The 25,347-nt window shown below is 67.8% G+C and overlaps 9 protein-coding genes across 9 annotated transcripts; 6 read left to right on the top strand and 3 right to left on the bottom strand.

The window, feature by feature from the left end:
• The first annotated feature begins 47 nt into the window (after positions 1–47).
• On the top strand, positions 48–1,666 carry FA09DRAFT_318882 (mRNA triphosphatase CET1). The gene is made up of 7 exons (XM_025740917.1): positions 48–250; positions 511–586; positions 654–700; positions 755–1,004; positions 1,062–1,168; positions 1,219–1,382; positions 1,443–1,666. Exons 1-7 carry the CDS (start codon positions 122–124, stop codon positions 1,456–1,458), a joined length of 789 nt encoding a protein of 262 aa, XP_025598188.1. The 5' UTR covers positions 48–121; the 3' UTR covers positions 1,459–1,666.
• Positions 1,667–1,761: 95 nt separating this feature from the next.
• FA09DRAFT_297899 (thioredoxin) lies at positions 1,762–2,433 on the bottom strand (the record flags this gene model as incomplete). Its single annotated transcript, XM_025740222.1, has 2 exons — positions 1,762–2,331; positions 2,389–2,433. 2 exons carry the CDS (start codon positions 2,431–2,433, stop codon positions 1,762–1,764), a joined length of 615 nt encoding a protein of 204 aa, XP_025598187.1.
• Positions 2,434–2,828: 395 nt separating this feature from the next.
• Positions 2,829–7,923, bottom strand: FA09DRAFT_330071 (hypothetical protein). Its single transcript, XM_025742450.1, has one exon. It carries the CDS (start codon positions 7,492–7,494, stop codon positions 2,980–2,982), a length of 4,515 nt encoding a protein of 1,504 aa, XP_025598186.1. The 5' UTR covers positions 7,495–7,923; the 3' UTR covers positions 2,829–2,979.
• Positions 7,924–9,563: 1,640 nt separating this feature from the next.
• Positions 9,564–11,142, top strand: FA09DRAFT_330069 (OPA3-domain-containing protein). The gene is made up of 3 exons (XM_025742449.1): positions 9,564–9,786; positions 9,928–10,150; positions 10,206–11,142. Exons 1-3 carry the CDS (start codon positions 9,763–9,765, stop codon positions 10,970–10,972), a joined length of 1,014 nt encoding a protein of 337 aa, XP_025598185.1. The 5' UTR covers positions 9,564–9,762; the 3' UTR covers positions 10,973–11,142.
• Positions 11,124–12,648, bottom strand: FA09DRAFT_325547 (thiolase; the record flags this gene model as incomplete). The annotated part of the gene is made up of 5 exons (XM_025741174.1): positions 11,124–11,272; positions 11,329–11,497; positions 11,556–12,012; position 12,067; positions 12,150–12,648. The coding sequence occupies 5 exons, from the start codon at positions 12,646–12,648 to the stop codon at positions 11,124–11,126; spliced, it is 1,275 nt and encodes a 424-aa protein (XP_025598184.1).
• Positions 12,649–14,218: 1,570 nt separating this feature from the next.
• Positions 14,219–16,825, top strand: FA09DRAFT_318871 (long-chain fatty alcohol dehydrogenase). The gene is made up of 2 exons (XM_025740916.1): positions 14,219–14,398; positions 14,451–16,825. The coding sequence occupies exons 1-2, from the start codon at positions 14,342–14,344 to the stop codon at positions 16,653–16,655; spliced, it is 2,262 nt and encodes a 753-aa protein (XP_025598183.1). The 5' UTR covers positions 14,219–14,341; the 3' UTR covers positions 16,656–16,825.
• Positions 16,826–17,998: 1,173 nt separating this feature from the next.
• FA09DRAFT_330067 (hypothetical protein) lies at positions 17,999–19,155 on the top strand. Its single transcript, XM_025742448.1, has one exon. The coding sequence runs from the start codon at positions 18,252–18,254 to the stop codon at positions 18,720–18,722; it is 471 nt and encodes a 156-aa protein (XP_025598182.1). The 5' UTR covers positions 17,999–18,251; the 3' UTR covers positions 18,723–19,155.
• Positions 19,156–19,601: 446 nt separating this feature from the next.
• FA09DRAFT_330065 (putative GUP1-Multimembrane-spanning protein essential for proton symport of glycerol) lies at positions 19,602–22,092 on the top strand. Its single transcript, XM_025742447.1, has 12 exons — positions 19,602–19,811; positions 20,012–20,081; positions 20,136–20,540; positions 20,594–20,713; positions 20,768–21,106; positions 21,161–21,309; positions 21,363–21,537; positions 21,589–21,736; positions 21,790–21,846; positions 21,873–21,875; positions 21,963–21,994; positions 22,050–22,092. Exons 1-12 carry the CDS (start codon positions 19,723–19,725, stop codon positions 22,062–22,064), a joined length of 1,602 nt encoding a protein of 533 aa, XP_025598181.1. The 5' UTR covers positions 19,602–19,722; the 3' UTR covers positions 22,065–22,092.
• Positions 22,093–22,729: 637 nt separating this feature from the next.
• FA09DRAFT_297615 (hypothetical protein) lies at positions 22,730–25,272 on the top strand (the record flags this gene model as incomplete). The annotated part of the gene is made up of 7 exons (XM_025740213.1): positions 22,730–23,392; positions 23,442–24,249; positions 24,302–24,357; positions 24,410–24,811; positions 24,868–24,966; positions 25,014–25,076; positions 25,132–25,272. 7 exons carry the CDS (start codon positions 22,730–22,732, stop codon positions 25,270–25,272), a joined length of 2,232 nt encoding a protein of 743 aa, XP_025598180.1.
• Positions 25,273–25,347: the final 75 nt, after the last annotated feature.

Here is a 25,347-nt window from a genome sequence, read left to right as displayed (position 1 = left end):
CCGCCTCGGCCTTCTCGGCGCACGGACACCGGCTCTCCCTCGCGCCTACCTTCCTTCCCGCCGTCATCTCCTCGCGCTCCTCCTCACTCCGCGCCGGCTCTTGTTCGCGTCGCATCGCGCCATGGCCTCCTCATCCTCTGCTGCGGCGCCGCCAGAGCGCTCCATCTTCGGCTGGGACCCGCGCGACGAGACGGCATCGATCGTGGGCGACTGGATCTGGCGCTACGGGCGCGGCGTGGCCGACCTCGAGGTGCGTTGCAGATGGCAGGAGGAGAGAGAGGCGCAGGAGATGGGAGAAGGGCCGTACACAGGACATGGGCGTTCGGTTGCTGCTGTCGAAGACCGCTGCTCGAGCCAGCGAGGGCTGTGAACAAGCACCGGACCGTGATGTGGCGGTGCTCGAGCGCGCGACAGAGCGGGAAGCTCCGGGGCCAGGCGGGCAAGATGGGCTGCCAGGCGTGGGGAGATATCAAGTCGAGGAGATGTCTGACTGGCGATGCCCTCGCACAGATCGAGGCGAAGATCGGGCGCATCATCGACTCGCACACGGGCGAGCGGCTAGCCTTGCCAGTCGCGAGCGAGACGAGTGAGTGCGGCATGGGATCGCCAGGATGTCGCGCAAGAGAGCTGATGGTGCCGTGTTGCATCTCAAGTCCTAAACATGCAAGAAGGCTGGCGCTTCGAGAGCAGCATGTCGCAGGTGCGTTCCCGCTGCTCCGCTCTTCGGCTATTCCAAGGCTCACTCCACTCGCAGCCCCAACATCAGCAGCTCAACAACCTTCTCAACTCCCTCGTCACGCCCTCGCGACGAGTGTCGTACCGCCGCGTGCGCGAGATCGACTATGCGTACCGCAATCGTGTGCGCGTGACGCGCGACAGCGACACGCTAGCCATCCGGCAGCCGCACGGCATCATCCGCAAGAACCGCCTCGCAGACATGAACATCTACTGCCCCAATCAGGGCTTCGACTTTCGCATCAGCATCAACACGGAGACGGACGTTGGTGCGTTTTGCTGGGTTGGGCGATGCGGAGCAGCGGATTGACGGGACTGCGTGACAGACGAGGAGCCGACAGAAGAGTCGACGTCGCACCGCGAGAAGAATCGCCTCTGCTACACGCACCAGGGCTTCGAGGTCGATCTGACGCAGGTGACGCGGCCAGAGAAGGTGCGTCTGCCGATGCGCTGTCTCTCACTGCCACTGACGAGGCGCTGCAGCCACAAGAACCGCTGCACGAGCTCGAGGTCGAGATCTGCGACACGGCTGCGCTGCTCCGGCTCGCCAGCGCCGCCAAGTCCGCACCGGCGGCGAACCCGCAAGAGTGGAGCGACTACGACGACTTCATCCTCGTCTTCCTCAATAACGTGCGCATGCTAATTCGGTGCGTGCTGCGTGCCCGACAGCGCAGCTGGAGCGCACGCTGACCGCCAACCGTCCACAGACAAGTGACGCCGTAGACAGACACTGCAATGCATGCATGCTATACCAGGCGCAGAGGCTCGTGTGCGCGTGTGCAAGGCTCTACTGCCCGTGCTTGCGTGAGGGCGTCAGGTCTGACTAGCGGCTGAGCTGGAGCCCCGAGGAGCATCTCACGCAGCAGCTCCTGGCCGTGTGAGCACGGTCCTCGAACTCGCACTGCAGAATCTTCGAGTCTCGTGCGCAGCCCCCTCAAAGCGATGAATGATATAACCCTCTTTCAATTGCTAGACCGCGATGGCCAGACGCGCAAAGGCGCAGGCGCTCGGCAGTGCGAGAAGCGATTACGAGGAGTACTTGCTGATGGCAGCCTGAGAAGAAGAGATCGGTAGTGTGTCAGCTAAGGCTTGCACGCGGAGACGCAATGGAAGGCGGCGAAGCATGAGGAGCAGCAGCGCTGCATGCCGCACAACTGCTCGCCGCAGTAGACACAAGCAGAAAGTGTGCGTCGGGCAGTGGGCTCCCTTCCTTTCTGGTCGGCTGATGCATGACTCGATGCGTATGAAGCGCACAGACCTCTGCTGGAGTGTCACCCCGCCAATGCGACTCTGTCGCCCCCTGCTACTCATCCGCGACTCCGCCATCCTTCCTCTCGCAGCACTCACCTGCAGCTTGCTCGGGTCGGCGCCGACGACGCTCTCGACCTTCTCGCCGTTCTTGAAGAAGATGAAGGTGGGCATGGCCTTGATGCCGCACTCCTGGCTGATCTGCTCCTGCTCGTCGACGTCGACCTTGGCGAACTGCACCTTGTCGCCGACGGTGCTGGCGATGCGCTCGAAGATGGGGCTGATCATCTTGCACGGGCCGCACCACGTCGCCCAGAAGTCGATCACGGTGACCTTGTCGGACGCGATCTGGCGAGAGAGGTGTCAGCACAGGCGTGGTGGGGCATGGCAGGCTCTGACACGCACGAGCTGCTGGAACTCGGAGTGGCTGTTGAGCTTCTGGACGGACATGTTGGCGGCGGAGGCGGTGAAGGTGCGCGAGAGCGGGGTGCGGGTGGTGGTGCGGAGAGAGGTGCGCAGGGCAGAGGCGAGCATGAGATGTGTTGTGGAGGAGAAGGAAGCGGGCAAGAGAGGTGGAGCGTGCGCATTTTGAGCGCCAGCAGCGGCGGCGAGGCGGCGATCCGGCAAGGTGGCAAGCGGCACGTGCAGCTTGAACGTCTGAATACAGCCACCGCCGGCCTGAATCCAAACACGGCATCCCGACTACAACTCGCTTGCGGCCGAGAGCACGCCTTCGCATCTCCGGCCGGCACGTCCGCTCAGACGCCGTCCGCGAAGCAGCGAGAAGCGTCCGGACCACGAGCCGCAAGCAGCACCGACACGCGCAAGCAGGACACACGGCAAGGCCAGGTCAAAGAATGTATTAGAGGGTCGCGCACCAGGCGGAGCAGGTTCAGAAGAAGGAGAAGCAAAGGAGGGTGACGCACGGTGGCACAAAAGGAAAAGAGAAGGGTGTTGGAGCTCTATGAGGGGGGGTGCCAGGGGCTCGGGGCAGCCTCACGAGAGGGCTCGGCGTGCCTGGATCTCGAGGCGGGCAGCGGCGTGCTGGCGCATCTCAGCCGTCGGCTTGCCGACGTACTCGGACTCGGTCGCCCGGCCAAAGTCGTACATGTCGAGCTGGTCGCGCTCGGCGCGCCGGATCGTCGAGCTGCGCAGCGCCGTGAGCGCCAGGGCGACGGGTGACTGCGCCTCGAGCCCGCCGAAGGGCTGCTTGCTGCTCGCCGGCAGCAGCGGCTCGCCGTTGCGCGGCGTGCGCGGCGTGCGGCGCGGCAGGCGCGAGTGCGACGAGGACGTCTGCGAGCGGCGGCGGCCAGACTCGGAGCCGAGGTCGGAGACGTCCGTGTCGCTCTCGGTCAGGCCGTCGGAGAAGGAGCGCTGCGAGCGCGACGGCGATGAGCTCGTCGTCGTCATTAGCGATGAGGCCAGCGACGAGGCGCTGTCCATGCGCTGCCGGCCGGTCACAGCGGGCAGCGCGGCATTGTTCGCCGATAGCCCGGTGCGCGTCGGCAGGAGGCTCTGCTTGGTGCGTGGCACGACTGCACGCACGTTGCGAGCCTCGGAGAGCGGACGCGTGGAGCGGGTGAAGATCGGGATGCGCGAGCTGCTGTCGGCAACGGCAGGCAGCGAGGCCCGCAGCGCCGATGAGGCACGCGGGACGTCCGGCAGCGTAGGCGTGAGCGACGAGTCGAGCTTGTCGCCGGTGAGCGAGTTGGAGCGCGACGAGCGTGTGCTCGCCTCCTCGAGCGGCTCGTCGTCCGACGCAGCGTAGCGCAGGCCCGGGTCCTGCGACTCCAGCACACGCTCTGGCAGCGGTGGCACCGGCGGCACGGGCGACGGCTGGCGCACCTTGCCGAGCGAGAGCTTGAGCTCGCCCAGTGCACTCTCCACGAGCGCCCAGGGCGACTCAGGACTGCGTGTGCGCGTGATGGAGCGCCGCTTGACAAGCTTGCTGCTGGCGCGGCTCGAGCTCGGCGAGTCGTAGCCGCTCTTCTTGGCGCCAGTGGTCAGGTCGACGCCCAGGCGCGACTCGAGATGCTTCCACAGCCGGCCGGCCTCGTCCTCGGAGCGCGTCGACGCGATGCTCTCGTTGCGCTTCAGCAGCGACATCGAGGCGGCGCGAGGCGCCGACGGCGTGCGGCGCAGTGCAGACGGCGCCAGAGTCGGCACCGGTGCCGCAACAGCAGGCAGCGAGGCGCGTGTGGCGGCCATGGGAGGAGGCGAGGGAGCCACCCTCTCCTCCTCGCACGCCGTGTCGACGCTGTCGCCGCTGCTGATGATGCTCAGGTAGCTCTTGCGCCGCGGCGAGCGGTCGAAGCCCACCTCGATGACGCCGTTGTACTCACCGACGCTGCTGGCGGCGTCCTCGCCGCCGAAGATCGACGGCGACGGATCGGCCACGCGCACCTGCTGTCGCAACAGTGCCGTGCCGTGCTGTAATGCTGCATCTTCCTCGTCGTCGGAGTCTTCGCCCGCGTCGTCTGGCAGTGACGTGGAAGCAGCACGTACGGTGGGCGTGAGCGAGCCCTCGGTAGTGCCGGTCGTGCCACGCGGGCCGAAGCGGATCGTACTCGACGAGCTCGGGGCACGAGTGGGCCCGTGAGGCCGCTCGGACTCGCGGCTGTTGCTGCGCGACGACGCTGCCGTCTCGCTGATGAGAGGCGGTGACTCTTGCCGCTGCGGAGACTTGACGGGCCGCACTGGCGGTGTGGCCTGTGAAGGCGCCTGTGCGAAGTGAGGCGGCAGTGCGACGTGAGGAGGCATGGCCTGCTGACCCACGCTGTTGCCGCGCTGTCTCCCGTTCATTGGAGGAGGAGCACCCCAGCTGGCGGAAGCAAGGGACGGCGAAGGCTGTGCGGACCGCACGCCGCTGACCGACGAGCCTCGTCTGCGGCCTCCCGCCGGTGGCGGCGGCTGATACGAGATGCTGCCGTTGCGGCGCCGGCCCATGCCGGGCTCTTGCGCATAGCGCCCTGCGCCAGAAGAGGAACGTCGGCGGCCCATGCCTGGGTGCGGCATGCCTCCATTGCTGTACGAAGGACGGCGGCCTTTGGCCGACGGAGAGCGTGGCGTGGCAGGCAGAAAGTTTGCGGCGACGCTGGGGCGTCGTATGCGCTGCTGCGACGCCTGGGACGTGTTGCGCACACGCCCTGCCAGGCCCATCGGTGCGGGAATCGCACTGCCCTCGGCGCCGTTGCGGCGTGGGATCTGGCTGCCGGGCACGAAGGGTGCTGCTGTGGCCATGAGGCCGCTGCCTTGCGGCGGAACATAGCGGGGCAGCGCGCTTCCTCGGCGCTGACCAGCGGGCGGCGGAGGGCCTCGTCCTGCGGAGGGGCCACCTTGCTGTTGGCGCTGCGACACAGAGCCTCTCCTGCCCGAGACCTGCTGCTGCGCATACTGGCTGCCCTGCTGTGGTGTCGTAGCCCCACGCCCTCTGCCCTGGCCGCCTGCGTTGCCTTGCTGTCGTGAGACCGATCCGCGTCTTCCCTGGCCCGGCGGCGGACCACCGTTCTGGCCCTGCCACGGTGACGCAGAGCCGCGGCGACCGCCGGTGGGCATGCGAGGCCCCGGTCCGCCCAGCCAGCTGCCCTGCTGTGACACGGCGCCCTCTCTGGGAGAGAGCATGTCGTCGTGCATCCCGAACTGGGGTCGCTGTGGCAGGTTGGCGGGCAGCACAGAGCCGCGCCGGGGCTGCCGCTGCGGCACACCAGGCTGCTGCCACAGCATGGGTGCCGGAGCAGGTTGGTCGAAGGGATTGCGCATCGGTACGGGGCCGGAGTTCGACCAATTGGGAGGTGCCTGCATGCGAGCCTGCGGCGCATACAGCGGCATGCCTCGCGGAGGCGTGGTGCCGCTGAAGGGCAGCGCCGGACCGCGGGTCGGCGACGCGCCGTACTGCTGCTGTTGCTGCTGCTGTAGACGCATCGCCTGTTGGCGCTGCTGGGAGGCATGCACGTCTTCGCCCCAGCGCGAGACAAAGCCGAAGCCGTTGGGTCCGCGAGCTTGCGCATCGGGACGGGGCGTGTTGCCCGCAGAGGCGTCGCTGCCTTTGGAGTTGCGGCGTGCTTCCTCGCCCACGGCCTTGCAGATGGCATACGGTCCCTCGTCATCTGACGACGGCGGGCCCAGCGCATCTGACAGCGTCTTGCGCTGCGCCTTCTCGCGGGCACGTCCTGCGCTCCCGGGCGACCTGTCGCTAGCCTCACTCTCCATCGATCGGCGGCGAGCGTCCTCGTCGAGTGATCGGCGGAAGGGATTCATGCTGAAGTCTGACATGGCGATGGGCCCGGATATAGAGCGCGACTTTGAGTCGCGGGTCGAGTGCGAGCGCGACGAGAGCTTCTGCAGCGAGCGTGGCATGTGCAGGTGCGGCAAGTGCGGCATGCGAGGCAGATGGTGCGAGCTGTGCCGCGTCGACGTCGGCAGCTGCGAGGTCGGGTGCGGGCCGACCAGAGGCAGCTGTGAGAGATGCATCCGTGCGATGCGCTCCTTCGCACTGATGCGAGGCGGCGACGTGCTCTCATCGCCGCTGCGGTGCGAGGCAAAGGGCAGACTCTGCCGCCACACCGCCACCGGCGACGGCGCCGGCGGCGAGGCACGGCCGCTGCTGCTCGGCGGCGGCGCCGACATGTTGAGCAGGCCCAGCGCTCCGTGCGGGCTTGGCGAGCTGCCGTAGCGCTGCTGAGCGGTCATCAGGTTCGGACCTGGTGGCTGCGTGGCTGCGTGCATGCTGAGCAGCGACGAGCGGCGCGAGCCGTCAAAGCTCGGCGCCGGGTAGCTCGGCAGCAGCTGGCCAGGACGCAGCGAGACGCCGGAGCGCCAAGAAGTCTGCGAGTTGTACGACGAGCCAGACGAGGCCGAGCCCGTGCGGCTCGGCTGATTGTCCATGTCGACGCCCTCGCGCGCCGCAGCGACCTTCTTGCGGATGAGCATCGCCGTGCGAGCCTCTGTCATCGAGGCCGAACGCACAGGCGGCGCAGCGGCTGGCGGATAGGCGCTGCCGCCGCTGCGCTGCGACATCGCCGCCGTCGATGCCTGGCTGCTCGGTCCGCGCTGGCGTCTCTGCTGCTCCGAACGGAAGCCATGGTGCGGCTGCGGCGGCATGTGTCCGGCCGACAACACGGCAGAGCGGAGGTGGGATGGCGGTGCGGAGGGAGGCGTCACGGCGCGCAGGCTGCCGCCTCGCTGCACCAGCCCGCCGAAGCCATCACCTCTCGGTGAGGGTCCACGATGCATCTCGCGATGACCAGCATCGGAGTGCGATGCCGACAGTTGACTCACCTGCGGCGCCGGGCCGGGAGGGTGCCCACCGGGCTGGCCGGCGGCGCGGAAGCCATACAGGCCCCAGGCCTCCGAGATCGGCACCGCGTCACACCTGCGGATGCCCTGCGCCTCGAGGATGCGCTGAGGCTCATTGTTGCGCACACCTGCCGCATGCTGCTGGCCCCTACCCTGTCCCGAAGAGTGGAAGGGCGGCGCAGCGTGTGGCGGCAGCGAGTGGCGCGGCGCTGGCATGGCGGCGGGGCGCTCGCCGGAAGCGGGGGCGGGGCGCAGCAAAGGCGCGCTCGGCCGCTAGCGCAGGGCGCAGGCGGTGTCTGGGCCACGGCGACCCGAGACGTGCGAGACAGGCGCTGCAGCGAAGCCCTGACTCGGACTGAGAGCAACAGCAGACACGCAGAGGTGCGCAAGCTCGGGTCGATCAAGACCGAGACACGGACTTGTGTGCGCCGCCGTCGCTGGGCTGGCGGCTGCCTTTGGTAGAGGTTGAAGAGCGGGAAATAAACGCAGCGGGCGCGCGCGTGGAGGAGGCGCGGCCTGGAGGAACTGCGGCGCGAGAAGCGGGCCGGCCGCGACGGGCGCAGAGAAGGAGAAGGAGAAAAGGAGTGTGAGGTGAAGGAGAACCGAGACGACGAGACAAGGAGGGTGGTGGGAAGGGAAGGATGGGTGCTGCGGCGTGCGGTGGTTCGCAGCGGCCGCGGCCGCGTCGGCAATTGCAGACGACGGCGCCGCGCGCACGCCGCCGGGTGGCATGACTGACTGGCGCCCACTCGCTCAGGCACCCTTCGCGGCGCTGACAGCATCGGATGGTCTATCTGCTGCAGTGTCGGAGCTCATCGTGGGGCAGCTCGAGTGCTGCGCTTCGGCACCGGGCAGCACGGCGAGCAGCCATCAGATGTGGCAGGCCGGGGTGCCGTGCCCGTTGAGCGGGCGGCAGCGGTGCAGCGGCGCGTCGGCGCGGCAGCCCCTCCGCCGGCGCCTGCATCTCGCTGCGCCTGCAGCTGCATCGGCCTCCGAAGCGGCACCCAGCCCATTGGACAGGGTCGATGTTGCTTGGCACCCGCACGCCGGCCGGCCATGCCCTCATGCAACTGCGTCTTCTCCCTCCGCTGCATCCTTGCTGAGCCCAGCACTCCTGCAGCACATGGTGCTCGCCTACTCCTTACCTGGCCACGCGCCATCAAGGTCGTCCTCACGACATTGGGCGTGCCGAGACGACGGAGGCGCCTGATCCTCCCACTCGGCCAGGGTCACCGACAGCTTCGTCTCACAGGCCAGCCGACTTGCGACACCTGTCCCTTTCCGCGCACACCTGCTCCGCCACCAGCTCAGCGTCGGCTCCGGGCGGGGATCTGCGACGTCGGCTCTTGGCCCTGCATGCTGCAGCATGCAGTGATTGCGAGGTGGCACCTGGCCGCCATGGGGGCATTGCGCACGCCTGCATCAGGAGGGTTGCCAGCTCGAAAGCATTGCCGCCCGAGGAGAGCCGGGTACTCGCTGAGAAGGAGGGCCTGCATGCACCGACAATGCGGCGACGCAGGCACGCTGCACGTCGCTGCGTCGGGCAGCGTCGCGGAGGGAATAGTGAACGAGCCGGACGGCTTGAGTGGAGCAGCGAGAAGGAGGAGCTGCGGAACGCTGCTGAGCCAATGCCGGGCACCGAGAGGGCACTCGGAAATTAGTGCTGCCGCGACGGAGTAGCAGCGAGGTGGCAGGCCGCATGCTGCGGCATGTCACTCCACACCGCTGCGGCTGCGTCTGAACTCTGCTGGCCGACGAGGAGCTGTTGCTTCTCTGCTGGCGGTGCCGTCGGCTCCAAGTGCAACCTCTTCGGTGACGAGCTGATTGTGGGTTCTCGTCTCTCTGCCGAGTTCAGGCAGAAAGAAGCGAAGACTTGCACCGAGCTTGCGGCCCTACAGCCGGCACTGCGGTTCTGAAAGGAGCAAAGCGGGCGATTTGGTCCCTCGGTCTGCTCGGCATCCACGCCGGCGGAAGCACTTGCCTCCGCCTCGCTCGACCCACTCTGAGTCAACACGCGTATGCCGACGGCGAGCTGCGGCTCCGTGCGCTGCACGGTGCTGCGTGCTGCCGCACCCGAGGGCGAATGACACGCGGAGGGGGGCGCTGAGCAGGCGCGATGGACGGGCTGGCGGGGCGACGACGCGCCGCGGATGCCGCGGAGCTGCGCACGGGGCGCAGCGAAGCTCCTCGGCCTGCGATGCGGCGCGCGCGGCTGCCCGCTCGCTCGGCTCCATCCCGGCCTCCATCCTCGTCGCCTCCACTCCGCACCGCTCTCCTCGCTGCACCCTGCACTGGCACCTGCTCGGCGGCTCCGCATCTCGCTGTTCCGCTGCACGCCGTTCCCCCGCATAGCTGCAGCGCAGCTTCCGGCGGCTCGCTCCGCCCTGACATCTCGAGCACCCGTCCACGAGCGACACACTCTGCAGCGCCAGCCCACCTGCTCCTCAGCGCCGCCACGCCCGTGCAGCGGCGCGCACCGCAGCCATGGCTACCGCCAAGATCGCCACGGTACGTACCTGGACTGTGGCAGCGCATCTCTAGGCCCTGTGCAGGGCTTCTCGGCCACTGGCCCGGCGCACTGGTGTTCAGGCGTGACGATGGCCTGCTGCGTCGCGCATCCACGCCGCTCGACTGACGCCTCCTCCTCAGCTGCTGATCCGCACCATTGCCAAGCCCATCGCGACGCAGATCAAGGTGCAGGCACAGCACCATGAGTCGTTCAAGAATATGTGCATCGCCTTGGCGCAGCGGCAGCATCGCATCGAGATGGCTCTGCGCAGCAACCTCATGGGCGGCACGGCCGCGCACACAAAGGTGCGGCCGCTGAATGAGAAGCGCGCTATCGACAATGGCGCGGCGGCTATTTCCGAAGGTGAGTGCGCTCGCAGCGCCGGATGGTAGCAGCGCTGATGGCAGCGGTGCGACAGGCTTCCTCTTCGCCATCGCGGCGGCGCTCATCATCGGCGAGAGCTACCGCGGCAGTCGGTCAAACAAGAAACAGCGCGATCGCACAGAGGATGCAGTGGAAGAGCTGCGAGATGCAGTAGAGCTTCTTGGCGAGCGCATGGGCGTCGCGCGCTCAGAGCTTTGGCGAGAAGGCACGCGGGATGAGGAAGAGGAGGGGACGGACAAAGGAGAGCAGGCTGCTGCTGGAGAGGGGTCGAGCTCAGCGCAGCAGGACCACTTTGAGCCCGAGCCATCAGAAGCGGCACCTCCACGGCCCGCGCAGCGGTCATCACGCGCTTCGCGGGGCGAGCGCTCTATCGCCGAGATCGAGCACGACCGCGAACGCCTGCAGCATGCCGTCGCGGTGCTGCTGCGCCTGGCGCTGCGGTCCGGCTGGGTCGAGGGACCTGAGGCTCTGCGGCTGGGCCAGATTCTCGACGGCGACGATGCGGCCGTCGCGGCTGGCTCGAAGCGCGTGTCTGTGCCCGTGGTCACGCCGCCACGGCCTCCAAGCCCCACAGCTGAGGCGGAGAAGACGCCAGCCGAGGCGAAGGAGGAGCCGCGGACACGCGCTAGCATCATGGACGAGGTGGCCCGCGCACGTGCAAAGGCCATCGTCGACGAAGTGCGGCGAGCGCAGGGATCAGAAGCGGGGACGCCGGCCGGGCCATCACTGGCGCAGCTGCTCGAGCGCGCGGGTCTCGACCGCGAAGAGGCACAGCACGTCGAGCGGCCACCCACGAGCTAGAGGCCGACTCGCCTTGCTCTGTACACCTCACCCACCACTTAATCAGCACCTGCCACCCTGCTGCGTATCGATGCATTAAGCGAACCCAGCGGGTCCGCCGAAAGAGGAGAGTGGCTCAGGTCTACACACGTTTCATGGCTCTGCCGTCGCTTCATGCGCATGCCTCGATGATGATCGCAATGCCCTGGCCGCCGCCAATGCACGCGGCACCGAGGGCGTAGCGCTTGTTGAGGCGGCGCACGTTGTGCGTCAGGTTGGCCATGATGCGTGCGCCAGATGCGCCGAGCGGGTGGCCGAGAGCTGTGAGGCGCGTTAGCTGCGCGTGCTCGAGGTTGCGACTGAGAGGCAAGACGCACCGATGGCGCCACCGAACTGGTTCGTCTGCTCGTCGGGCAGGCCGAGCTCCTTCTGCACGGCCAGGAACTGCGCTGCGAACGCCTCGTTGACCTCGATCGGGCCGTCAATGTCGCTCAGCTGCAGGCCAGCGCGCTTGAGCGCCAGCTTGATGGCCTCCACCGGGCCGATCTGGGGAACAGACATGAGCTTAGCGCTTGTGGAGCGCAGCCTGGCGACCTCGACTCACGCCCATGATCGATGGCTCGCAGGCCGTGACGCCGTAGCTGACGATGCGCGCGAGCGGCTTGAGGCCGAACTCCTGCACGGCCGCCTCGGACGCCACAACGTTGGCGGCGGCGCCGTCACAGATGCCACTGGCATTGCCGGCGGTAACAGTGCCCTCCTTCTTGAACACTGAGGGCAGCTTGGCGAGCGACTCGGCCGTCGTCTGGCCGCGCGGGTGCTCGTCGACGCTGAACGTCTCCATCGCCTGCGCCAGGCGATCAGCGCTTGCAGGCCTATAGCTGCCGCACAGCGCCGAGCCTCTACTCACCCGCTTGACCTTCACCTCAACAGGCGAGATCTCGTCGGCGAACGCGCCCGCCTTGTTGGCGGCCTGCCACCGCTGCTGCGACTGCAGCGCGTAGGCGTCGCACTGCTCGCGCGTGATGCCGTACTTGACAGCCAGGTTCTCGGCAGTGATGCTGCGAAAAGGGTCAGCGCTGGCGCAGCGTGGCTGAGCATCGGCGTGCACTCACCCTGAGACAGTGCAAAGAGAGCGCAGAGCGCAGCACACAGTCAGCACAGAAACGCGTCCTTCTCCACCTTCACTGCCACTCACCCATGGGCGTCGGCGTGGGCACCATGTCGGTGAGCGCGGCGGCGAGCGAGTCGACGAGCTTGAGGTCGACGCCGTACTTGCCGCCGCCGAAGCGCACGCCGCTGAGCGTGTAGGGCGCCTGGCTCATGCTCTCAGTGCCGCCAGTGACAATCACGTTGGCGTCGCCGGCCTTGATCTCGTGCACGGCGTTGATGATGCTCTGGAAGCCCGAGCCGCAGAGGCGGTTCACCGTCAGCGCCGGCACGGTGACGGGCAGGCCGGCGTGGTGGCCGACGTGGCGCGCCAGGTAGGCGGCGGCGTTGTCCGAGGCATGCACGTTGCCGAAGATGGTCGCATCGACGCGCGTGCCGGCGGGCAGCTCGGCGAGCGCCGCCTTGCTGGCGTGGCCGCCGAGCTGCGAGGCGGTGAGCGCCGAGAGCTTGCCGCCGAACGCGCCGAAGGGCGTGCGCTTGGCGGCGACGATGTAGCTGGCGCTCGAGCGCAGGAGGGACGGCTGCATGGTGGGGCTGCGGTGGTGGAGGTGCGGAGCGAAGGGACAGCTGCGAGCCACGGGCCAAGCCAAGCGTCGCGCTGCATCGCGAGCGAGCCCCTGCCGCACCGGCCGCACGCCCTGGCCGCCTTCCCCGCGCCAGCAGTCGGCCCCGGCGCGCTTCGGCCGCCGGCGCCGGCGCCGCCACGTGAGCCACGTCCCAGCCACCCTCGGCGAGCTGCTCCTTCCACAGCAACCACTGTCAGGACTGCACAGGGCTCACAGATCTGCCTGAACATCGCAACACCCATGGCAAGCACGTCCGACTCCAGAGGGTTGAGCCTTTGAGGCCCGCGCCGGCGTCGCGTCGCGCTGCCTTCGCGCGTGTGTGGCTGCTGCCCTGCTCGCGGCTTGCGCCCTCGCGAAGCCTGGATTCCTGGGCCCAGCACTCTGAGTCTCTGCAGCGAGATGAAGCAGCGATGCGTCGCTCGTCCAGCCCAGCTGCAGACGCAGGCAAGGGTGCGGGCAGGTCGCTCGGACGGAGGAGGGGTCGTTGTGCTTACGTAAAGCCCGCACCGAGATCTGGCCGCGCTTTGGTCCGGCGTGTGAAAGCATCGCGCATGATGCCCGAGCCTCGGGCACGCCGCACCGCTCCGCTCGCGCAGCGCAGAGAGCAAGATGCAGCGTGGAGCCTCGGCGAGCAGAGCGCTGCGTCGGCTTGTACCATCCTCGAGGCGAGATGGCCGGCTTGGCTGCGAGAGGTCGCGTTCAGGGTGCAGAGAGTCGAGCAGCCTAAGCAAGCTGTGCTGCTGCGGCGTGAGCTTCAGGCGCAAGCTTGACGGCTCGCAGATGAGAGACGTCGCGAAGTCGGGACGCGAGGCGCGCGGCGCGCGAGACGGCCCAAGCGCGAGACCAGCTGCAGACCGCGCCTGCAACCTCATCGCACCTCTCGCTCTCCTGCGGTCTGGCACTCAGACTCTGGAGGCTCAAGAAGGTCTACGGCGCTCTCCTTCGCCGCTCCAGGTGTGCTTGTGCCCGCTGGGCAAGGAAGAGGGCCGAGGAGGGGATGCGCGGTGCCCAACCTCGGGCACGGGACTCGGGCGACGCGCTTTTACCTCACCTCATCGGGCGCCGTCCAGCAGCGTGGCGGGCGAAGCCGTCGGGAGCCGTGAAATGGCTGTGGGGGAGAGGGTCGCGCCGCCGCAGCGGCAGACGAGTGTCCACTGGAGAGGAGAGCTCGCCTCTCGGTGCCGCTGTCCGCCGAGACGCTGGCTGAGCGGCTGCCGCTCGGTGCGCTGCATGAGCGATGGCCGCTGCTCGCTTCCCTTTCTTCTCGCGCCGCCGCCTCGGCGCCGAGGCACCACGGCCAAGGCGCAGGCCCCGTGCCGGCGGAGCGGTGCCTCGCTGTCAGGCGTCGCAGTGTGCTCTCCTGCCTGTGCGTCAGCGTGGATGAGGAGAAGGGGTAGCTTCGACGGCGCTGGGCCAGTCGGCGGCTTCTGCGAGGGAGGTGCTGCGGCGGCGGCGCACGACAGCAGCAGGCGCGGCGGCGAGGCACGGCAGCCGTGTCTTTGCGCACGGCGCACGTCCGCCCGCTCCCCCGCACTCAGACTCTGCCGCTTTTGACGGCGGCACCGCAACAGCGAGGCGCAGACCTCACCGTCTCGCAGCGGCCGCCACCTCTCCTCCCACCATCACACCCCGCGCCATACTCCCCACATCCACCATGGCGCTCAAGCTCAGAACCACCGCAGACAAGCTCTGGAGCGAGTCGCAGCGCACGGTGAGTGGCCGTGGGGCGTGCGTGCATGCGCCCGCCTCACACGCTCTCGCAGGTGATGCTTGCCATCGCCGATGCCTTCGTGCCGCACCTCGAGGGCGAGGCGGCCGCCGACATCATCGCCGCGCTCCCGCAGGAGGCCACGCAGCGGCAGCGCGACCTCGTCACACGCTTCGCCACCGAGGGCTTTGCCGACCACCCGCACCTGCTCGACTGCCTGGCGCACCAGGCAAAGGCGTCGCTCAGCGCAAAGACGCTCGGCGACATCTCGCTGCTGCTCACCATCCTCAGCACGCGCGCCGGCACGCTCGCGCTCACCGGCCACATCACCGCCTTCCCCAACCTCGACCGCAAGACGCGCGAGGGCATCCTCACCGGCTGGCTCGCCTCGCCGCTCGCGCTCATCCAGAAGGGCGCCGCCGGCTTCAAGGGCCTCATCCTCATCACCTTCTACCGCTTCAACCAGACAGCCTGGGAGGCCGTCGGCTACAACGACGCGCCGGCCGATGACTGGCAGAAGTACCGCAACGAGAGCAACGCAAAGGAGTCGCCGCTGCACAACTTCAAGTTTGAGAACGACCGCGTGCACGCGCAGGCAGCCAGCTCCGAGATTGTCATCGACACCGACGTGCTCATCGTCGGCTCTGGCTCGGGCGGTGGTGTGGCGGCCAAGTACCTCAGTGAGCGGGGCCTGCGCGTGCTCGTCGTCGACAAGGGTGGCTACCTGCGTCCGGCGGACGTGACGGGCCGCGAGGACCAGGGCTACCCAGCCATGTACGAGGGCGAGGGCCTGCTGCCGACGGAGGACGGCTCGGTCAACGTGCTGGCAGGCTCGACGTTCGGCGGCGGCACCACCGTCAACTGGTCGGCGTCGCTGAAGCCGCGCCACTTTGCGCGCAAGGCGTGGGCGCAGAAGCACGGCGTGCCGTACTACCTCAGCCCGGCCTTCACCGACGACCTCAACGCCGTGTGCGGCCGCATGGGCTGCAGCACGGCCAACATCAAGCACAATGTCGCCAACTCGCTGCTGGCACTCGGCGCTCAGCGCGCGGGCCAGCCGTGCGACGCCGTGCCGCAGAACACGGGCGGCCATGTGCACTACTGCGGCAAGTGCCAGCTGGGCTGCGTCAGCGGACACAAGCAGGGCGGCACGGTGACGTGGCTGCGCGACGCCGCCGAGACGGGCAACGCGGCCTTCATGATCAACACGGACATCCGGCGCCTCATCATGGAGGGCAAGGACAAGCGCACGGCCGTCGGCGCGTACGCCGTGTGCGAGGGGCGCAACGTCACCATCCGCGCCAACCGCGGCGTCGTCGTGTCGGCGGGCAGTGTCAACACGCCGGCGGTGCTGCAGCGCACGCCGGAGCTGAGCTACAACAAGCAGATCGGCCGCAACCTGCACCTGCACCCGACGTCCGTCGTCGTGGGCTACTACGACTTCCCGGTGAAGCCGTGGGAGGGATCGCTGCTGACGATGGTGTCGAACGCCGCCGAGCTCGTCGACGCCGAGGGCTGGGGCTGCAAGCTCGAGGTCATTGCCTCGAGCCCCTCGATCCACGCCGCCTTCAGCAACTGGCAGAGCGCCGAGGAGCACCGCAAGAAGATGCTGCGCTACTCGCACAGCTTCACCATCATCTGCATCACGCGCGACCGCGACGGCGGCCGCGTGTTCGTCGACGGCGAGGGCCAGGCGCGCATGGACTACACGATCAGCAAGCACGACCAGGCCAGCCTGCTGCAGGGCCTGCTGCGCGCCACCGAGATCCACATGATGGCCGGCGCGTGCGAGATTGCCACGGTGCAGACGGGCGTCGAGCCGTTCATGCCGGTGCTGAGCCAGCACGGCCGGCCCGTCGGCGACGATGTGCCGCCGGAGACGACGGCGCTGCCGTCGACGTCGACGCCGGCGAACGCCGTGTCGCGCAATCTGCTCGACCCGGAATTCCAGGCCTGGCAGGCCAAGGTCGAGAAGGCCGGCGCGCGCCCGCAGTGGACGACGATCGGCTCGGCGCACCAGATGGGCTCGTGCCGCATGGGCGGCAAGCCGTCGCACAGCGCCTGCGACCCCGAGGGCCGCGTATGGGGCGCAAAGAACCTCTGGGTCGCCGACGCCTCCATCCTGCCCGAGGCCACGGGCGTCAACCCGATGATCAGCACCATGTCGTCGGCACGCTACGTCTCGCGCAACGTCGCAAAGGACCTCGGCGTCGAGCGGCCCGTCGGCGCCGACGCCGTCGTGCGTGAGGCTCGCATCTGAGGCTCCTCCACTCCCCGCTCTGCTTCCATATCTGCCATAGGCACGTCACGCATATCCCATTTCCCCCTGCCGTGCTCTCTCCGCAGAGTCCTCTGCTCATACCGCTCCGCTGCTCGTCCTGCCTCATGCCCCGCTTGCTATACGAAATCGGAATGCCGTCCGACTGAAGCATGCTGTGGTCCGGAGCGAGGAGGTGGGGTTCAGTGGCATGGCGGAGCGGTGCCCGCGCAGACAGCCGTCGAGCGAAGGCAAGCCAGTGTGACCGCCTGCCGTGCTATTTCCGATGCCCTCGCTGCTGGACCACTGATGCTGCAAGCCAAGGCAAGCAGGCAAGTCTGCGTCGCGGCGAGAGCGCACCAAGACCGGCACGCGGGAGAAGCGCAGGCCTTGTCGCGACGACAGCGTCACGATGACTCGTGCCCGCGGGGCATGAACGAGCGGGAGTGCCTTGCAGGCGAAGGCGTGCGCCCGGCAACGGCGCGGCGGCGCCCGGAAAGCACGCAGACGTCGTGTCATGCGCATGGGCGGCGCTTGGTGCCTGCACGCGCTGCATCCGCGAGGCATCTCGGAGCTGCAGAGCGGCAGCATGCCCCTCTCGAGGCTCACTCCACCTTCGCCATACGATAGATGCAGCCCCAGCCGCAGCAGCTGCGCAGCACAGCGGAGCGAGATCGGAGCTTGGGCGCGCAGCCAGCGTGCGCAGCCGCAGCAACGCCTCCGCACGCCTCCGCTGCGCCCCGCTCGCATCTGCTGCGGCATGTCGCCCCACATGCCTCGCTGCTGCGCACCGTTCTGCTGCGCATCGAGACGCACCATGCGACGCAATGGCGCCGCGCTCGGCATTGCCCGGCCAGGCGCATCAGGGGCGTGCTAAGGGCATGCCGCGACGGAGCGTGCCGTGTTTAGCTCGTCACTCCCGCGGCCGCGGCCGTCGATGGAGGGGTGCAAGGCGGAGCCGCAGCTCAGAGTCAGGGCCCCGGGTGCGCAGGACACCAAGCGCTGCACCGGCCAAGCGGAGCAGGCGACGCGGCGTGGGGAGCGCCACGCTGGGCGCCTGCGATAGGGCCTCCACAGCGCCGCCCATCTGCCGCTGCGGCGCGTGCTTTGCCGGCCAGCCGCATCCCGATCGCAAAGTTGCTCCCTGTATGCGTGCCTGAACCGCTCACGCTGTCCGCTGTCCGAGTTTGGGCTCGTGAGGGGGCCGCGTCAGCGGGCCGCGCGTCGCTCACACAGCGGCAGCAGCAAGGCTGCGTCAGGGCGCCGAGGCGTGCAGGACGGCGGAGAGGGCGGAGCGGCAGCATCTCCCACGCCTCCGCAGCTGCACGCCATCGCAGGCCGGGCAACGACGGCGCACCGTGCGCAACGACACTCTTACTGCTGCGCGGAGCTGGCCGTCGCTGCGCAGTCAACGAGAGTCACCTCGCATCGCCTCGCTCGGCCGGCCATGGCAGCGCTGCGCAAGCGCCAGGTAGACTGCCGGCCTGCCCGAGGAGGCATGGTGTCTGGCGCCCGCCTCGACGTCGCGCTGCGTCTACTTAAGCACGCCCCCTCCGAGCCTCGCCCTCTCTTCCCACACACCACACCTCACAGCCCAGCATGTCTCGCATCACTCCCGCCTCTCTCTCGCGCACCTCGAGCCGCAACAGCAGCATGACGGCCTCGGACGGCGCCTCCATTGCGCCTCTGCTCTCCTCGTCGTCGTCGCCCAAGGCCTTCTCCTACGACGCCGACGTCGCCGCCTTCCTGCGCGCCCACACCTCGGGCATGTCCGTCGCCGGCGCTCCGCTGCGTGTCTCGGCACCGGGAAAGGCCAGCAAGGCCGCCGCCAAGGCGTCCAAGCCGGCCAAGACGGCTGCGCCCAGCGCCTCACGCTCTGCGCCGCCGGCGCGCGACGCCGCCGATGCCAAGTCGTTCGAGTACGACCAGGACGTCGCCGCCTTCCTGCGCCGCTTCGGCGCCGGCGGCAACGGTCAAGCACACGCACCCGGCGTGCTCAAGAACGCACAGCCCGACAAGACCACGTCGGAGAACAAGGTCATCCGCCGCCTCTTCCGCCGCTCGGGCTGAGTGAGGAATGCCTCGTCATCCACCCGTCGAAGCTCTCGTCGTCCAGGTCCACCACCGCGGTGGTCCACAACATCTCAAGCCAGCATTTAAGCACGCTCCGCCAGTCTCGCGCCCAACATGCGTCGAGCTCGCTCCGCATCCAGGACACGGCGGCGGAGACATGCTGCCATGCAACTCTGCGTAAGCCCAACAAGCCGCTTCGCAGCATCCGTCCGGCCGTCTACTCGACCTGGCAGGGCCTGCTCGCCGCAAGCCCTTCAGGCTCGTCCCGACCTGCTGCAGCGCGCGTCGTAGCCGATCTAGCATCGCTCTCTAGCCCACCGCACCGGCCCCTTCCGCCCACGCGTGCCGTCGAGTCCCATGTCTAGCTCCAGCCCGTCTCATCTTCCCGTCTCCTGTCCTACACACACCTTCAATCTACCATCGTGATCTCTCTGTCAGCAGTGTGGGGGTTTGATCTGACCAATGCTTGCTTGTGAGGTGTCGCAGAGTGGTGGGGCGCGCGTTTCCAGGCGACGCGAGACCAACACCGCGACGCGCCCGGCGGCCGCCGCTGTTGGCGCACGCATCTCGCACGGCGCGCACACGGCTCGCTCGGCTTCGCGCGCGCTTGGCGCGGCGCCTTGCTTCTTCCCCGCATCGACCCCGCCGCGCAGCCTCGAGTGGGCGCTCCTCTCGCCGTCCGTGCCTCCATGCTTCCCGTCCACACGCTGCGTCTCGACTCGACGACGATGGACTACCCGCCCGCGTCGCCCGCCGGCAGCAGTGGCGCACGGCACGGCCGCATGGGCAGCCTGGCCGTGCCGTCCGGCTCGCGCATGCCCGCCGCGCCGTCCGAGCACTCGCTCGCGCACCGCCTGCTGGGCCCGCGCGGCGCCGCAGCGCTCACCATCGACACGGAGCCGGCGCCGGCGTCGAGCGCCTCGGCGGCGCAGCTGCGCGTCGAGCAGCGAGAGGCGCGCCGCCGCAGCATGGCGACGGAGCTGCCCAAGCCGTCGCGATGGGGCACGTGGGAGTACCGCCTCTATGCCGCCATCGTGTGCGCCGCGGTTCCCTACATGGTGTATGTGCCCGTGCAGCTGAGCCAGCGTGAGTGATGCGGGTCTGCGGAGCGAGTCGGGCGGTAGAGGCTGCAGTCCCGTCGCTGCCTCCACATCAGCTGCAGCGTCGAAGTGCTCGGCTCAGAGGAGGCGAAGGAGAGGCAAGACATACAAGTGATGGGGAACGGGCCTGGACAATGCTGCGTGCATGGCCGCCACTGCTGCTGCTAATGCCACACCTATGCCGGCAGCGTCAGCGCCGAACTTCCCGCGCTATCGCTCGCACCTGCGTCAAGGCTGGCTCTTTGGGCGGTTACGAGTGAGCAGAGCGGGCCATGCACAGGCTCTGCCAAGCTGACGCGGGGTGCCGCAGGACGACTCAGACTTCCAGTACAAGACGTTCCGCGAGCACTTTCCGCTGCTCGCCGTGCTGCTGGCCGTATACTGTTCGCTCTCGTGGCTCTCCTCGCGCTTCGGCGGCGGCAAGGCGGCGCAGGTGCCCAGCCTGCGCAGCTCAGGGCACAGCCAGAGCACTGCTGCGCCGCAGCGCCGCTTCTTCCTTGCAGTCTTCACTGCCGTCTTCGTCATTGCGCTGCACGGCACCAACGCGCTCAAGCTCGGACTCGTGCTGCTCATCAACTACACCATCGCACGCTCGTTTGGCGGCACGCGCGTTGCGCCCGTGCTGATCTGGACGTTCAACATCGGCACGCTGGCGGCCGTGCACTGGAATGACGGCTTCCCCTGGCGGGATCTGAGCTGGCAGCTCGGCTGGCTTGTGAGTGCGGCGGCATCGCTGCCGTCCCCACACGCTGATGCGAGACACTGCAGGATGACTACCCCGGCCTGCTGCCTCGCTGGCAGATCAACTTCAATATCTCCATGCTGCGCCTCGTCTCGTACGCGCTCGACCTGCACTGGGCACGGCAGGCACCGCCCAAGCTCTACGAGGTGAGCGCACTCGACCGCTCCCGAGCCGCTTAGCATCTGACCTCACCGCACCAGCCCGAGCCGGAGCCGCGCAAGCGTGCAGCCACGTCGCTGTCGCAGGAAAAGTACTCGTTCGGGCACTACCTGCTCTACGTCTGCTACCCGCCGCTCTTCATTGCCGGCCCCATCATGGGCTTCAACGACTTTGTACGGCAGCTCGACAACCCGCCACGGCTGACGCGGGCCTCGCGCATCAGCTACGCCGTGCGCTTCGCCGCCTGCCTGCTGACGATGGAGCTTGTGCTGCACTACATCTACGTCAACGCCATCAAGGACTCGAAGGCGTGGGCCGGCAGCACGCCGATGCAGCTGAGCATGATCGGCTTCTGGAACCTGATCATCGTGTGGCTCAAGGTGTGTCTCGAGCAGGCGCCATGCTGTGCTGCTCGCTGACACGCACCTGCCCAGCTCCTCATCCCCTGGCGCTTCTTCCGCCTCTGGGCGCTGCTGGACGGCGTCGAGCCGCCGGAGAACATGGTGCGCTGCATGGCGAATAACTACTCGACGATGGGCTTCTGGCGCAGCTGGCACCGCAGCTACAACCTTTGGACTGTCCGGTGCGTGGCGTGGCTTGCGCTCAGCACGGTACATGCTCACCTCGCCTGTCCAGCTACATCTACGTGCCTGTCGGCGGCTCGAAGAACCTCATCCCGGCTACACTCCTCGTCTTCACCTTCGTCGCGCTGTGGCACGACCTTAGCCTCAAGCTGCTGACGTGGGGCTGGCTCGTGACCGCCTTCATCGTGCCTGAGCTGGCCGCCGCCGCGCTGCTGCCGGCGAAGCGCGTGAGTCTCGACGTGGCTTCTCGCCTGCAGCCTGGCTGACTGTCTGCGCAGTTCGGCACGCAGTGGTGGTACCGCCACGTGTGCGCGTTCGGCGGCGTGCTCAATGTCCTGCTCATGATGACGGCGAACCTGGTCGGCTTTGCGATTGGCACCGAGGGCATGAAGTACATGTGGCAGGAGCTGCTCGGCACCTGGAACGGTGCGTATTGCACCGGCAGCGTCTTCGAGAGAAGGGCTGACCCTCGATGCCAGGCCTGCGCTTCCTGGCGGCCGCCTGCTGTGCGCTCTACTGCGCCGTGCACATCATGTGAGTCCACCGCCGAGTGTCACCTGACTCGCGCTGACCTGGCCTGGCCCTTGCGCAGGTTCGAGTACCGGTGAGACTTCTCCTGCTCCCGTCATACATTCTGCCAGCTGCTGACTCTAGTGCAGGGCCGAAGAACTGCGACATGGCATCGTGAGGCCAGCATAGGAGCCCGCTCTCGAGTCTCGGCTGACACCTGGAATCACAGGCGCGCAAGTGCTGATCCCCAGTGAATTTATATCTAGACCCACAGTCTGCGCTCCTGCTTGATAAAGTGCAGCCGCTCGCATTTTTGTCTCAGGCGATGACAGTCTCGAGGCGTGCCCGAGGCAGTGGGACGCAGGCTGCCTCTGGCGGACGCGCACCGAACCAACACGCGGCGCCTTCTCTTGGCGCGCGTTCACGCCGCGGGAAAAAGTTGTGTGGCTTGGCGCCCTTCTCTCCTCTCTGCGCGCGAGCCTCTTCCTTCTCGCACACCACCTCCTCCCCCGCACCGCTCGCCCGCTCCCGCAATGGGCTCCGCAGACGACGTCTGGGACGGCGCCGACGATGCGTCCGGCCATCCGCCCGCCACGCCCGAGCACCGCGGCACGGCGCGCCTGAGCAGCAGCCCGGGCACGTCGACGTCGCATCCGCTGCAGGCCGGCGCCACGCCCACGCGCCGCCGCGTCTGGGCCCAGCAGGCCTTCTCGCGCGGCAGCCCCATTCGCCGCATGCCCGGTCGCAGCGCTGCGCCGACGGGCGAGTCGGACGCAGGTGACTACCCAATCGGCCTTGGCCCCATCTGGGAGGCGGGCCCGTCCAGCCTGGCCTTTCGGCCGCAGAAGGACACGAAGCACAGCGACGAGATCGTGGACGAAGACGCAGTTGCGGAGGAGGGCAAGGATGATGGTGACGCGGACTCTGTGTACCCGCCATCGTTCGCCGAGTCTCAGTGTGAGTAGCGCCCAGCTGTGTAGGGGAGGCACAGCACTGAGTGTGCTCGCAGTTGCCACGATCGTGCGGCGGCAGAGGAAGCGCAGGATCGTCTCGCCGACCTCTGAGCGCATCGAGGCTGGCCACCCGGCAGTCTCGCACATCCGCCCCTTCGATCCAGATGAGGTACTGCCGTCTAGCGACCCGATTGCCCCGGAGGCAGGAGCGCATGGCGGGCGGAACCTCAAGATCTCGCGCGGCGTCGAGCCGGAAGACGCGGACGGCGTGCCGAGCACGCACGCATGGGAGTTCGCTGGCTGGGGCAGCATGAGCATGCTGGTGCTGTCCCAGGCCGAGCTCAACTCCGCTGCTGCAACCATCGCAGCGCTGCCGCAGCCCAAGCTCGGGCAGTGGCGCGCCTTTGCGCTGGCAGGCAATGCGGTGACCGGCTCGGCGTTCTACTCGCTGCCAGCAGTGCTGGCTGTCGCGTCCATCTGGAGCCCGCTGTCGCTCTTCATCGCCGCCATGCTGCTCTGGCCCTTCCGTCCCGTCCTCTGCGAGCTGTCCTCTGCGCTCTCGAGTGCGGACGCAGGTAGCTACACGTATATGATCAACTCTGGCGGGCGCACGCTGGCAGTGAGTCGACCTACTGCTGTAGATGCGGCAGTACTGACCAAAACTCCAGCTCGTGGCGGGCGCCTTCTACCTGCTCGACGCCGTCGCGACTGGCGCCGTGTCTGCTGGCACCGCCGCCAGCTACATCTCCGCCGAGGTGCCGGGCTTGGACATGCGTATCATGACGATCGTGCTGCTGGTCGCCATGGCGGCCATCTGCATGCTGGGCGTCAAAGACAGCGCCAATGTGGCGCTTGGCATGGTCACGATCCACCTCACGACGATGGCCATGCTCATCGTCGCCGGCATCGTGACGTGGGCCAAGCTGGGCAACGCCACGCTCGTGGACAACTGGAATGTCGCCAAGGGCGTGGATCTGACGAGCGGCCGCAACGTGGCGCGCATCGTCTTCGATGGCACCTGCATCGCCTTCGTCGGCCTTACGGGCGTGGAGAGCACGCCGTCGTACGTGAGCGCAGTCAAGGCAGGCGGCTTCCCGCGCGCGCTGCGCAACCTACACATCTCCGTGCTGCTCACGGAGCCGGCACTCGCCCTGCTCATCGTCGCGACCATGCCGATGAGCTCGATCATCGGCACGCCCAACATCCTCGCGTCGCTGGGCGCGCTCTCGGGCGGCTGGCTGAAGTACATCGTGATCGTCGATGCGGTCATCGTGCTTGCCGGAGGCATCATCTCGGGTACCGTCGGCTGCATGGGCACTGCGCAGGCCCTGGTGAACGACAAGATCCTGGCGAACTTCTTCCAGCGCGCTTTGCCGCGCACAGGTGCTCGCTGGCCGCAGATTGTGCTCTTCCTCGCGCTCTGCTTGATCATGTGCGGCACGTCCAACTTCAACCTGACGATCATGTCGAGCGTCTGTGAGTGCAGCAGCCCCTCCTGTCAGAGCCTACAGCTCACCTCCACGTTCAGTCAGCATCGTCTTCCTGTTGGTCATGTCGTTCTTCCCGCTGTCGCTCCTCACACTGGTGAGTCGTGCCGCCTCTGCGCTTCAACTTGCGTCGCGCTGACGCCGCGCAGCTTCACTCCCGACCCACGCTGCCTCGCTCGCCGCGCACTCCGCTGCTGGTCGTGCTGCTCGCCTTCTGCGTCGGCGTGATCGCCATCGCCGGCAACGCGGCGATCGCACCTGCCGTGCTGGGCCAGACGGCCATCTATGCCGGCGTCATCCTGATCGTCCTCCTCGCGCTGGCGGACAAGGTGCGCCTGGTGCGCCTGCTGCTGTGGGCAGCGCAGCAGCGCATCCTTCCTACGCCGCCGGGCTTCGTCAAGGCGCAGGTGCGGTGGATCACGCCTCGCACCAACGCCATTCGCAAGGCAGTGATCCGCTGGATTCGACGCTCGCGGCGGGAGCCAGTCGTCTTCTTCACTGCGACCGACGACATCTCGGCGCTCGTGCGAGCTTTGACTTACGTGCAGCAGGTGAGCGCCTCTCTATGCGGCTTCAAGGTGCGGCAGCTAACTCGCAGCCCGCCTAGAACGAGCCTGCATGCTCCCGAGTCATTCTCGTGCACTGCTTCTCGGAGGTGGTGGACATTCCCTCGGAGCTCGAGGCCAACAGCCAGCTCGTGGACGAGGTGCGCCCGCTGCGCGGCCCTGTCCAGCCCATACTGACCTCGCGCAGAGCTTCCCGACGATCACCGTCGACCTCGTCTTCGTCGAGAGCGAGGCCTTCTCGCCTGTCGTGGTGAGCTCCACCACATTTCGCACTGATCCTGCCCAGGCTGACTCTAGCGCCGCAGGTCGAGGCCCTCTCGAAGCGCCTGGGCGTCTCGCGCACGCGGATGTTCATCTCGTGCCCCGGCCGCAACGGCACCATCTGCGGCGGCCGCTTCCGCCTGGCCGACTACGGCGGCCTACGCATCGTTACTGCGAGTCTGTAGCGCATCGTATATATCCAGCAGCGGCATACCAATCTATAGACGTTGTGAGGAGCAGAGGTAGGGGTGCTTGTCCGG

This window comes from Tilletiopsis washingtonensis, assembly GCF_003144115.1.
Source record: "Tilletiopsis washingtonensis strain MCA 4186 unplaced genomic scaffold FA09scaffold_11, whole genome shotgun sequence".
NCBI lineage: Eukaryota > Fungi > Basidiomycota > Exobasidiomycetes > Entylomatales > Tilletiopsis > Tilletiopsis washingtonensis.
The sequence above is the reverse complement of the archived record's forward strand: the minus strand, read 5'-3'. Positions and strand labels throughout refer to the sequence as shown.